This window comes from Petaurus breviceps, unplaced genomic scaffold (assembly GCF_028583685.1).
Source record: "Petaurus breviceps papuanus isolate PSGF00001 unplaced genomic scaffold, PetGlider_PUasm1.0 227, whole genome shotgun sequence".
NCBI lineage: Eukaryota > Metazoa > Chordata > Mammalia > Diprotodontia > Petauridae > Petaurus > Petaurus breviceps.
The window spans coordinates 9,058,359-9,071,678 of NW_027185896.1; the positions used below are offsets into that span (position 1 = coordinate 9,058,359).

Here is a 13,320-nt window from a genome sequence, read left to right on the forward strand (position 1 = left end):
GCTTCGCGGGCTGGGGAGGGCGGGGGAAGGCAGGGTGTCGCGCGGATCCCCCTGGGGATTGTGGTTCGGCTCTCCCCGGAGGCCTGCGGGAGCCGTCGGGGCAGGGATGAGAGAGGACTCAATGTCCCAGCGGCCCTCGCGATTCGGGCGGGACGCTAAAAGGGGTGGGACCAGCTAGGGGAGCTGAGCGAAGATGGTGGCGCGCGTGGCGTGCTGCCCCCGGCCTCTGCCTGTCTTTTCGCGGCGCGTGCTGGCGCTGGCGCCCAGGAGCGCCGACCCTGACGCGAGTCCCCGCCGGCTCTGACCCCGCGCCCCCGCGCTCCCGCGCTCCCGCGCGCCGCCCGGCCGGCCCGGCATGCCCCGCGCCCGCAAGGGGCACGCGCCCCGGAGGGGAGGACTGCGCCGAGGTGGGGGTGAGTGTGAGGGTCCGGGGGCGGGGCCTGGGCACGGGGGGGCGGGGCTTGGTAAGGGGCGTCGGGACCCGGGTCTGAGAGTGAAGGGAGCTGGGGGCAAGTTGAGAGGGGGCTGGGGGCAAGCTGAGGAGGGGGCCGGAGAATCTGGGACCTTGAGCAGAGGTTGAGGGACTTGGGGGGTCTGGAGGACTGAGGAGGGGCGCAGTATGATCAGCTAGGGTGGTATGAGGGGCTGGGGGGGGGCTGGAGGACCGTGAGTATGATCAGGACAGGGGCAGAGTGAGGGGCTTGGGGGAGCTGGAGAACCTTGGGTATAATTAGGATAGAGATGGTGTAAGAGGGCTTGGGGGGCTTGAGGATCGTGGGTATGATCAGGGCAAGGGCGGCGTGGGGGGGTTGGGGGGCTGGAGCACTCTGGGTATGATCAGGATAGAGACAGCGTAAGAGTCTGGGGGGCTGGAGCACCCTGGGTATGAACAGGGTAGAGATGGTATAAGAGGGCTTGGGGGGCTTGAGGACTGTAGGACCAGGACAGGGGCAGCATGAGGGACTTGTGTGGCTGGAGCTCCCTGGGTATGATCAGGATAGAGATGTAAGAGGACTTGGGGGGCTTGAGGACTGTAGGACCAGGAGAGGGCTTGGGGAATCAATGAGGGTCTTGGCGAGGAGGCGCTGGCTCTCAGGGTGAATAGGTAGGAATTAGATAGGACTTTGCCCAGCGAATGAGTGCTGAGTAGGGCAGGCAGCCCAAGGGGTTCCTGTGAAGCCACGCATGGCCCTGGATCTGCCTTGGGGGAGCTGTGGTCAGTGGGCTTCTCATGGGAGGAGGTGGTCCCTTCCCTCTCCTTTCTTCCCCTCCTCCCCTGCAGAGGGATCGTGTAGCTTCTCTGTTCTAGGCTTCTAGGCACGCGCCCATGGAAAATAGAGCCACGTGGATACCGAACTTCAGCCTTTTTTTATGGGCCTGGTGTAGAGGAAGCTTCAGAAACCTGGCCTGGGAGCAGGACACCTGGGTTATAGTGTTAGCTTTACCTATGCACACTTAGAGCCCACGTGGCTGAGGACAAGTTTCCTTCTCATTCCATGTCTCTGCTTTCTGTAAACGAAGGAGACAGGAACACATGGTGTCTAAGGAGGGAGCTTCCTCACATTGCTAGGAGTTGTCAGAACTGGGCTTTAAGGCCAAGCTTCTAACTTAGACATCTGTCTTCTCCACCACTAAGGTCCCCGCCTTTCTTTTGTTTTTCCACCCTTCATCTGTTTGCCTTCAGCACTTGACCTTTTAATAATAACAGCCTTAAGGCTTACAAAGACCTTTCTCCACCACAATCTTGGGGAGGAAGGAATTATCCCCATTTTACTAATGAGGGAACAAAGGCTTAGGAGACAGGAAGTCACATGCCGAGACTCCTGACCCCAACTTTTCACTATGATTATACAGGTGGTAAGTGGCAGGGCTGGGATTTGAACCCCGATCTCCTGAATCCAAAGCTTTCTTTCTTACTCAACTCACTTTCCGCTTGCTGGGAAACTTGCTGGACCAGGTCTGCATGTGGAGTACAGTTCTGGCTTCCTGGTCTTTGCCAGTCCCTAATCCTTTTAGAGGTGGGGCCCAGGAAACAAATCAGTGGTTGATAGGAAAGGAAAGTGGGGTCATTTGTGGCTGAGTTTCTGAAACAGGTGCTAGAGGCTTTGCTCATGTACTCCTGGGGAACTGGTTGATCCTGTGGCCAGGGCCATCTTAGAGAGGCAGAAAGGTGTCTGCCTACCTTATCAGCATTTACTGGAAAGTCTGTGAAATGTGATAATTAGAGCCCTTGGGCATCCAGTGACTGCCTCAACACTTAGCTTCTCTAAGGCTGGTTTCAGACCATGGTGAATCATATGAACCTGAGGGATTCCAGAATCCAGCCTTACTTGGGATAACAGAGGCTCTGGACTGGGAGGGTACTGGTCCAAGGTTACATGGGTAGTAACAGTCCAGCTTCAAACCCAGCTTTTCTGACTCCAGATTCTTCTCACTATCTTATTCTGCCTTCAGACAAGAGGAAAAAGTAAATTTAGGATCTGAATACTGGGAGGAAAAGATGCTGGTTTCCTGAGGCCCTCTCCCTCAGTGCACAGCTTTCCCTTGCTACTCAAGGCATGCACAACTTGGCCATTCCTTATATTGGCTCCCAAGCCCCCAGAGATATGCTCTACAAGGAGTTCTACAGAACTCTTTGAGGAAAGAGAGGTGGGATTCTCATTTAGGGTTCAGAGCCTGGACTAGATCCCAGGAGAAGCCGGTGTCCTTCAGGGGTGAGGCTTGCCCCCTCCTTTCCAAGCTTCTTCTCAGCTCACACAGACAAACCTGGGAGTTCTCTCACCTTCTACCAGTGGGCCTTCATAGCCTGCGCAGTGAGACTGGATTCCATCCTTACCAACAGAGTACCAGGAGAAAGCTCTAAGTGGGCGGACCTCCAAGCCCAGTAAGATGCCTCCCATATTGTCCTAGAGGCTGGGGGCGCCTGGGAGTAGAGGGCTGTTGATATGTCAGCAGAAGAGGGAGCCCCTAGGCTGAAACCTTGATACCACCTTCTGGCCTTCTCAGGGTACAAGTGGACAAGCTAGACTGTCAGGACTTGGGAGTCCTGTCTCCTCTCCCGGGCTAGGGGAGGCCTCAAAGGCTTTGTTCCTTTTGTTGACCATAGATGATCAGAGAATGTGTTTGCTCAGCCCTGAACATGTAGGACATGCAATATGTACAGGGCAGGTATTAGGCCATTTGTCCCTCTGGGGCCTTAAGGAAGCTGTGGTATTCCAGAAGATGGCAACAAGTATGACCCAGCTCCATTTCTAGGGAATGTCAGGTGGCTGACTTTGAGAATCCAGTGTGATTGGTCACTTTGTCAATTCCCTCCCCCCATACCTACCCCTCCAGCTTCAGGGCAGAATCTGATACCCTTAGAGGCATCTGAGTTCTTGGTAACACCTGAAAACCAAAACATGGGTGTATGAAAGTTGGGCAGATAAGGCTGAGACTTGGGAGCTGCTGCAGGAGGGTGAAGGAGCCCTTACCCTCACTAGGTTAGGCCTGAATATGCCCCTATAACTACAGTTCTTTAGGGTCAGGCTGGTAAAGGGCAGCTGAGAAGCAGGCCTGAGTTGGAGGGACAGGCCTTCTACCCAGCCCTTTGCTGGGGCCTTCCACCTCTCTTGGTCTTTCTTTTTCGCTTTGCTCCCCCTCCTAGGGAAGGAAGTGGATGTGATCACATTGCCTTGGGTCCTGGAGCCCAGAGATTAGGGCTTTGGGGCAGCTAAATCTAGCTGAGCTCTTCATCCCCGATGAGGGCTCCTGTATCCTCCAGCAATGGTTTGTTCTATCACATCCCTCAGCTGACATTCATATAGCACATGGAGGTTTCAAAGCATTTTACATACATCATCTCATATGTTCTATATAATAATCTAGTGAGGCAGGTGCCCTTAGAAGCAGTCCCGTTGCTACCCTGCTGTTTCTGTTTCTGCTCAGGGCCTCAGTTTCCTTTTTTTCAGGTGCCAGAGGGAGGGTGTTTCCACTGAGAGCTGGGTGTATGAGCAGACCTAGATCCATATACAGGCCACTAGCTATGGAGGTCAGGAAGTCACCCTTAGCACAGGTGTCTGTTTTTGGACATTGTAAACAACCAGCCCCTTTTCTCCATCACTCCTAAGTACCGAGTGAAAGACAGTCCCTTAGACTTTAAGGGGCTCTATGGAGTTTAAGAATCACTGAAGGGGTCTTGAGTGGAATAGGTTTGACGCTCTGCCTTAAGAGGAGGCCTGCTTTGGAGACAGTGATCAGGAGGAAATCTCTACCTTCTGATGAAGGAGCTTTTGGAGCCTGTCCCGGAGCAGGAAGCATCGACCTCTCTGATACTCTGGTGGGATAGGGGCTGAGCACTGAGAGCTCAGGGGGAAGGAGAAGTGATAGTGAACAGTGTAGTAGGAGCCTTCTAAGAGCGTAAGGACATGCCCCCTGAGAGAGGCCACAAGGCATAGTACATGATGTCAGTCTTGTGTCAGAGACCTCCCTCCCAGCGTCTTGGGTGCCCCCAGTAGCCTACTCTGGAGCTCTTGTCATTGAATCGATATCTGTTCCTCCTTATCACATGTCTGTTTTGAGCTTGTGCCACGTCTTGGGGTAACCAGTTTTATAAATTCACCACAAGCTGCCTTAGGGCAGGCCCTGTGCCAATTTGAGAGGCATAGGGATTAAAACCAAGACAAAGGTCAGATGGCCTTCCTTCGGAAGGGACTTGATTGCTTCTGCTTGGCACCAGTTCCCAACCATTAGAGGCCTTATATTGCAGAAATGCTATTCATAAGGCACATGTCCCTAAGCTATAGCCTTTGGGTGTCCCTATGGTTTCTTTAAGATTGCACAGTGGCCTTAAATAGGATTGGATTCCCGGATAAGAAATTCTGCTTGGACTCTGGGGACTTGTGTTTGAGACTTTAAACAGGTTTTGCTCAAGAGGCCTTCCTCTATCCCAACCCAGAACTGACCGGGGCTATTTTGGTTGGCATTGCCCCATTACTTGGAGGAAGGCAGGGAGAGTAAAATTCAGAGCCCAGCAAGAGCCCTTCCTGTCATAGGCTCTTTGCTCTTGTCGGGTCCTAAATCAACAGAACTTGAATCTGAAGCCCATCGGGGGTGCAGACTTATGTGCCTTTGGGGGTGTGGGTTGGCTCCTCTGTACAGTGAGGGGGTTGGACTATAAGATCTCGAGTCTTCTTGCAGCTCTCAGTCCTAGTGCCCGCAGCCCTGGACTAACCTCCCCCATTTTGGTGCTTCCCAGGAGCTCGGAACAGCACCCAAGCCGACTCTCCCTCCAGCGACGATGAAGCCGCCAGTGAAGCGTTAAGTCACTACAGCAGTACAAGTGAGGGTGCTAGCATTGCTGAGGAGAGCCTAGGTAAGGCGAGAGCGGAGGAGGGGCACAGGGGCTTCCTCTCAGCACCTGGTGGGAGACATGCAGCCTTTGTCTCAGGGGCTGGGACCACAGGGGAACTGACTGGCTCTTGTGGGCTGGGGTCTGCAGGCAATGATGTAGTCGATGAGCAGGCCCAGCAAGAGGAGCTGGAAGAGAAGCTCAAGGAGCGCATCGACGATGTGTCTGACAAGAGGTACCTGCTTGTGTGGGGGGTGGGGGGGTGGCTGCCGTGACCCAGCCCTTCTGTCCTGCCCCTCTTCTCTCTGGGAGTAAGCTGATGGGCCTGTGACAGCCCCATTATCCCCCTGGGAGGGTCACCGCCAGAGCAAGGCTCCTCAGGCTTTGTACAAGCCCTTGGTGCTCAGCTCAGTTTCTGTCCTGTGTCAGTCTGGGTGATCCCAGGGGGAGCAGAGCGCCGGATTAGCCCAGAGGGTGGTTCCACCTGGGCTCACCCTTCAGTCTTCATTCTCCTCCAGTGCCAAGACCAGGCTCGGTGCTTTGGAGAGCCTTCGCCTGGCATTCTCTTCCCGGGTGCTCCTGGACTTTCTACTGGAGCGCCGCCTCACCCTTACCGACTCCCTCGAAAAGTGCCTCAAGAAAGGTTCGACATAGTCTTCTGGCCCTTCCCACCCTAACACTGCCCCAGCCTACCTTGCCTCTGAGTAAGGCTGGGCCTGGGGGCTCCTGTGGCAGCCTGGGCCTGGGGATGGGGGCTGTGGGAGGTGGGGCTTCAGGAGATAGCCGTCTCCTGGGGTCCGTGGGCTCTCACTTAGGTGGTTGACAAGGGCCTTCCCACACTCCTTTGCAGGGAAAGGAGAGGAACAGTCTCTTGCTGCAACTGTGCTGACCCTCCTGTGCCTTCAGATGGGTTCAGGGCCTGAGGGAGAGGAGCTCTTCCGGAGCCTGCGGCCCCTGCTCATCAACATCCTTACTGATACCTCCGCCAACCTTGGAGCTCGGCACAGTGTGAGCACCCCCGTCTCTCCCCGCCCTCCCCAGGGCTCCCCTCCTTCCTCTAGGCCTGTGCAACTTAGGGACCATAATCATCAGACACCAGCCCGGCAGGCCCCATGTTTTGCAGAAGAGGAAACACAGGCTCCCACAGCTCACTCAGAATCACCTGTGGAAAAGGAGAAGGGGAATCAAGCCCTCTTCTCACTTGTCCTTATCCGGTCATGTGCATTACGGTTCTCTCCTTTTGCTGTTGAGAGTCCCAGGACTGGGCCATGTGATCCTGGAGAGGGCCAGACAGCAGAGGGGAGGATAGGTTGTGGTGGCTGTTGGACAGCACTCTAGCCCTTCTGTGCAGTTAATGATGAAAAGGGCGAAAAATGTGTTTCTGCATAAAGTAAGAGATTTATGAGCTTCAGCTGGGCCATGGTCACCGTCATCGTGTCTGAAGGGCTCTTTCATGGAAAGGATTCAGTCTGTTCTCTCCAGGGTAGACATGGGAGGAGTTACCCATGACCAGGTTTTGGCTCAGTGAAAGGAAAAACTCCATCCAAAGGCTGAGCAGGCCAGCTGAAGACAGGAGGGGTGCCCTGCTGTCTGGGGTGTTAGGGAGGGTTCCCTGGCCCTGCACAGCTTCTGATTAGAGTGAGGATCCTGCAAGGCCTTTTCCAGCTGAGATGCTGTGATTCTGATTGCTGTCTATTCCCCTCCTCAACTTTGGGGGCAGAGCCTGGGGCCTACTTCACCTTGGTTCTCCCCTGTGCTCAGCATAGAACTCTCCACATAGTAGGCTGTCAACAAACATCCTCCATGGGTGCTCCATAGAGACGGCCTTTGACCCTCCACCAAACCTCAGGATCAGGGCCGAGGGGATGCCTCTTCATCTTCTCTTCCCTCACTGGCCCTTTTCTTAGAGTGGCCTGGGTAATAGGGCATGGCTGGTTTATATTCCTGGGCAGACAGAAAGGGCGGAGTCTGGAGCTCAGCGTCCTTGGGTGCCCCAGAGCCTCCCTTTCCATTGGCTCATTTTAAAAACTCTTTTTAATTACGATGAACTTGACCAGTGTCAGCAGATGTGAACACTGCTTTATACGTGAGATAGAAAAATAGGATTGTGTGATACTTTGACTTCTGAGTATTAAATTGAATACAGTCTATCCCATTGGTTCTTCTCTGGCCTAGACTGGGAGGAGTTGGCTGATCTTGGGGGGCCAGGGCCAGACTTAGGCACTGGCCCGGCATCATAGGATTATAGGGGTCATGGGGTCATAGGTTTAGAGCTGGAAGGAATCTTAGCGGTCATGAGTACAACCCCCTCATTTTACAGATGAGGAAACTGAGGCCCAGAGGTGAAGTGACTTCTCTCTGGCTTGGGGTCAGCCCTGTGTTTCTGAGGCCTGGGTTATTGAGGGAATCCTGAGAGAGTCTGACCCCCTGACCTGCTCTCCCCTGCAGTGCGCCACAACCCTTGGGATGTGCTGTTACATTGCTGCCGCTGATGTGGAGGTGAGTTCACCATGTCCCAGCTCCCTTTTCCCTTCAAGGTCCCAGAAGCAGGTTTCCCACCCCTGGCCCAGAGCATCTTAAGCTACCTCATTGGTGCTGCTGGCAGGTGTGGACAGCTGACCTCCCAGGCCGGACTTTGGCTCGAACAGATGAAGTCAGCAGGCAGCCTTTCTGACACCCCCCTTGCCCTGGGCTTCTGTCTTCCCACAGGACCTCATCTCATGTCTAGCCTGCCTCGAGAGCATCTTCAGTGGGGCCTGTAGGGAGGAGTCATCCTCAGCCCTGGCACCCCTTCAAGCCCTGCATTGCTGTGCCCTCCAGGCCTGGGCCTTGCTCCTCACAATCTGCCCTGGCTCCCACATCAGCAGGGTTCTGGACAGGTATGCAGGGCTATGGGGAGATGAGAGAGGGCTAGCGGACAGACTCCTCTGGTCCTTCTCCCCATCCTTGGTCATATTCATTTCATCCTCTCCTACCTCAGGGGCTAGGCCTTGATGTAGTCCTGCCCAATAAGAGCTGAATTTCTATTGTAAATAGAATTGAAATGTCAAAGGTGATGTAGCTTTTGAGTGGAAAATCTTAGATTTAAAGCTAGGGTTTTTGACCTCACGTGCAGTGCTCTTTCCATTAGACCATATTGCCTAGATTTGCCCTCCTGCAGGGACATAGAACAGGCTATGGCTCCCATTTTCTTCAGCTGCCTAACGGGAAGGGAAGGGGGAAGTCCTGAGGGGGTGGAGATTTCCAGACAAAGCAGTGAGGAGCCACAAGGTTGACTGGAACCCATCCCCTGGCCTCCTTCCTGAATTCCTCTAACTAGTAAGTAGCTTTTGCCTGTCCCCAGCTGTTAGTGTTTGCTCACCTGGTGCCCTCTGCCCCTGCACAGCCAGCTGCCCCAGCTGCCCCAGCTCCTCTGCAGTGACAGCGTGCACCTTCGCATCGCAGCAGGAGAGACCATTGCCTTGCTCTTTGAGTTGGGCCGAGACCTAGAGGTACCAAGAGTGGCAGGTGGGAGGGACCATCTGAACTGGGACCAAGAGGGAATTCTGGGGCCTGCTGTGTCTGGGGGGGGGGTGAGGCCACTAGTAGGGTCTCGGGGCCCATTTCTATAAGGTGGGATGGAGAGGGGGCACCAGAGAAAGCTGAGCTACCCCGAGCCTCCCAGTCCCGATCTTCCTTCAGCAGGACTTCTTGTATGAGAACACCGATGCCCTGTGCAGCACCCTCCGAGCCCTGGCCACGGACAGCAGCAAGTACCGGGCCAAGGCCGATCGGCGGAAACAGCGCTCCATCTTCCGGGACGTGCTGCACTTTATTGAGGTGGGGCCCTCACACACACACAAACACACACACACACACACACACACGTGACACCATGGCTGACTCAGAGTCCTGGGAGTGGTGCTTACCGTGTTTCCCCGATAATAAGACACTGTCTTATTATTTTTTTGGACAGAAAAACACCAGAGGGCTTATTTTCAGGGGAGGGCTTATTTTAATGAACATTGATAGCAATTTTAATAAACAGGTAAATGTGAACAAAAAAATGTACCTTTATTCAATAATGATCATGTCATCTTCAACAACATCGTCATAAGTGTCCATACCCTGAATTCCGTCCTGGATGTCTTGCGCCTCCATTTCCTTCAGAAGAAGTGGACCCAATCTGTCATGTCCAGCAATATAGCTCTCTTTAAATGAATCTTGTTCAGGTAACCTGCTCGTAGTGCCTTGGCGACACAGCTGTCAGTAATTTTATCCCATGACTTCTTCACCCAAGTCACGACTTCTTGCAGACAGGGCTTCACAAAGTTTCCACGCTGATTTCTTTCCATTCTATTTTCAATGTAGTCATTGACTTCCATGTGCAAATGGTTCTTGAATGGCTTGTTTATTGCAATATCAAGGGTCTGGAGATAGGCAGTCATTCCTGCAGGAATCATTACTTGATCTATTCTTCTCTCTGCAAGGAAGTTCTTCATTTCTTTAGCGTGGTGAGTGCTGGCTGAATCCCAGACTATCAGACCTCTTTGGTTACCTCGCATAACAAGTGGCAGCATTAAATCAACCCACTTTCTTCTAACGGCTTGTGTACACCAGGCTTTTTCGGTTTCAAGAACGTAAATGCCAGATACACGTTCAATCTTATCTTTCTTGCCCTTACTGATGATTAGAGGTGTGGCTTTCTTTCCATCCAAACGAATTGCCAAAACACAGGTGACCCGTGCACTTTCATAGCCAGTGGTGGGAATGTAGGTTGACGTTGCACCCCTGTGATGAATTGTTGTTTGAGATCCTTGTCCCATAAACACTGCAGTTTCATCCATAGCAATCATATTGCAGGTTTGGTACTTGGAAATGTCGATCCTATCAATAAAGGACTTGAATGCAAGTGCACGTTTAATAACTTCAGCATCTTCCAGCTTAAACAGTGTTGTTGATCTTCTTAGGGACAGTTCATACCATTGAAGGAAACCGTCCAACCAGTGTTGTGATGCTTTGAATCCTTCTGAGACCATTTCAAACCCTGGTGCCATTGAAAGGGCAAATGCTTGAATATCAGCCCTGCGCACAACCAAGGCCTTTGCTCTCCTGTCAGCAATCCATTCACCAATGAGGATCTCCAAGTCAGGATATAAGGGCTGCCGACCTGATCCAGACCTGCGCTTTTTCCCTTTTCCCTCATCCACCTGTTGATTGAGGTTATTATAATCTGCTCTCCATTTTCTGACCATTCGAAGATCCAAAAGTTTTTCTTTACAGAAAACTGCAAGATTCTTGCCATGTGACTCCTCTACAATTGCTTTCTTATACTCAACAGTATAGCTCTTCCTTTTTGTACTCATGTCTGGGGGTCAAAACAGACAGAATAATAAAATTATGACCATCAGTCCTTCTTTTCACTTCATCATGCCCCCTGAGTTCTTCTTTTTTCCTCCATCATGCCCTTTTTATCCTCCATTATGCCCCCTCACTCCTGCTTACATACCGGGTTTTTATGTTGTCCTGCCTCAGCTCTCCTCCGCGGCACTGCTCTCAATGGTGCCAGCAAGCAAATCACTGGGGAAGAACAGGATGATGCGCTCACTGCTGCAGCTCTGATTGGATGCAGCTTGGAGCGCGGTGTGCGTTTCATCGGGGGGGGGGGGGACAGTGCATACAGAGGGTACCGAAATGTAGCGTGTAGCGCAGGGGATCACCTTCACTACAGTAGCAATCTCAATAGGGCTTATTTTCGGGAGAGGGCTTATTTTAGAGGAATCTTACACAGTAATGGGGACGGCTTATTTTCGGGATAGGTCTTATTATTGGGGAAACACGGTATCTACCTTGGGTTGTCTTGCCTCCGCTGGTGGGGGCTTGAATACAATTCCGTGTGATCCTAGTCAAGTTATTAAACCCAACAATGACAAATGTACACCAAGCACCAACCATGTACTGGGTGCTAGAAAAGCAGAAAACCATGTGGAAGTGCCTCCTCGCTCCATTGGAGCCCGAGCAGGATGGTCTCTGAGGGCCCTGCCGGGGCCTTGTCCTCTGGTCCGGTGGGGTTGCTCCTCAGGCCATCTTGTGTGCCCAGCCACCCTCACTCTTGGCATGGAAGGGCATTCTTTGGACAGACATTGATTAAGCATCTCCTGGGCACGCTGGGCTTATCTCTAGGGAAGAGAAAAAGTGTGAGACATAGTTTTTGCCCCCATGGCCTAGTAGAGGAGTGAAACAAACCAGACAGTTCTAACACACATTATTCCAAGAGCACAGTAGTAATGACCTCAGCCCCTCTGCCAGCACAGAGAAAGGGCTAAGAATTGATTCCTGGGGGTTAACAGCCTTCCCCTTGTCCGTGTTCTCTAGACTGGAGAGTGCCAGGAAGAGACAGTCAAGTTTGGACTGGAATGTATGTATGTGGACAGCTGGGTCCGCCGCCGGACGTACGCAGCATTTAAGGAGACCTTAGGCTCTGGGGTCCTCCACCACCTCCAGGTACTGTCCTAGGGGCCCCTCCCCTGCCCCATCCTCCCTCCCCCATTTCCCAAAGGCCCAGGACTTCATTGGCTCACATTGCCGCTTTGGTTCTCCCAGAACAATGAGCTGCTTCGAGACATCTTTGACCTTGGGCCGGTGCTGGTGCTAGATGCTGCTGCCATGAAGGCCAGCAAGATTTCCCGCTTTGAGAAGGTTTGTAGCTGGCCCTGATCTCCCCCCTCGGCTCCCTTCCATTCTGTCTTGAGCCCCGTCTGTGCCATCTTCCCACGGTTTGGCCTGTGTGACAGGAGGGCTGCTGGGGTGGGAGGATTGGGAGGACCTTTAGAGCCTGGGCTTCTCCTTCCTAGGGAGATCTGCCATGCTCTCCCTCATCCTTAGCTGGTCTCTGTTTTGGGGTCACATGGAAAGCACCACCCCAACTTGCTCCAAAGCAGACTTTCCTCTCTTTTTTCCAGCACCTCTATAATTCAGCTGCCTTCAAAGCCCGGACGAAAGCGCGTAGTCGTGTACGGGATAAGCGCGCAGACGTGCTGTGAGTGCAAGATCTCCCCTGGCCCTGGGGCTGGGGGAGAAGGCTGCTCTCATCCCGGTTTTTATATAGAAAAACAGTGCCACAGCACTCTACATCATGTGGCCTGGCTCCCTGGGGGCCTTTGCTTTATTTTTTTAATGACAAAACCAAATAAAGGTGTCAGGGAGGGAGGGCTGCCCTCAGCTCCCCTTTTCTTCAGTATGCTCCCCTCTTGCCTCCCCATTGCCCATCTCTCCTGCTGGGCCAGGTTCGATTTGGGCCATGGGAAGGCTGATTACCTTCTGTGCCTGACTGTCCTCAGGGGGTAAGCTATTGATGTCATAATGATGCCAAGGAAGGAGAGAATTCCCCCAACCCTCAGGCTGAGGAGTGAGTGACTGGGGAATCCTCTCTCCCTCTCTTCCAGCTGCTCTACCCCCTTGTGGTGACCAACCACTCGGTCTCCCTAGAGTGAGCTGGAGGGAGTGACTGCAGGGGATCCCTAACCTGGAGCGGCTCCTCCTCTGCCAATCCTTAACACATACTACCGTACAGTCTCTACCCTCTCATACTTAGCTATGCTGGAGTGGGGAGGGAAGCAGGGAAGGAGGCTTTCTGGAATATATGTATGTGTTGATTTTATAAGAAGATTAATATTAGAGATGATTAAATGAGACCATACCTTGGCTTCAGTCTACTGCCTCTGTTGTGCACATACCCCCCGCTGGCCCTCCGTATCCACCTGGGGAGGAGGGAAGAGGCTGGAGGTGATTCTTTGCTTCTGCCCCTGTACAGGGGGGTGGTCTTAGGAGGTGACCATGGGCTGGGCTCCCCAGCCTCTGTTCCTGGCTGCTCGGGAAGGTAAGAAGGTCACAGAGCAGACTGTTGTTTTCTCTAACACAGAGCCCCTGGCTACTCAAGGGAGAAATGCTTTCAGGGTGACCTTCTCAGAATGACGTGGAACAGGCCAGGCCAGGCTTTGGTTTCAGGGTGA

At 53.0% G+C, this 13,320-nt stretch overlaps 1 protein-coding gene across 4 annotated transcripts; it reads left to right on the forward strand.

The window, feature by feature from the left end:
• The first annotated feature begins 166 nt into the window (after positions 1 to 166).
• Positions 167 to 13,013, forward strand: IFRD2 (interferon related developmental regulator 2). 4 transcript variants are annotated; one of them, XM_069095662.1, is made up of 13 exons: positions 167 to 413; positions 5,237 to 5,353; positions 5,480 to 5,564; positions 5,848 to 5,972; positions 6,180 to 6,337; positions 7,778 to 7,828; positions 8,039 to 8,208; positions 8,715 to 8,820; positions 9,014 to 9,148; positions 11,684 to 11,812; positions 11,912 to 12,007; positions 12,271 to 12,347; positions 12,754 to 13,013. In XM_069095662.1, exons 1-13 carry the CDS (start codon positions 356 to 358, stop codon positions 12,773 to 12,775), a joined length of 1,329 nt encoding a protein of 442 aa, XP_068951763.1. In that variant the 5' UTR covers positions 167 to 355; the 3' UTR covers positions 12,776 to 13,013. The 4 variants fall into 4 exon arrangements, with proteins under 4 accessions (XP_068951763.1, XP_068951762.1, XP_068951766.1 ...); XM_069095661.1 differs by having other exon boundaries at positions 168 to 413; positions 9,011 to 9,148; XM_069095663.1 differs by having other exon boundaries at positions 341 to 407; positions 9,011 to 9,148.
• Positions 13,014 to 13,320: the final 307 nt, after the last annotated feature.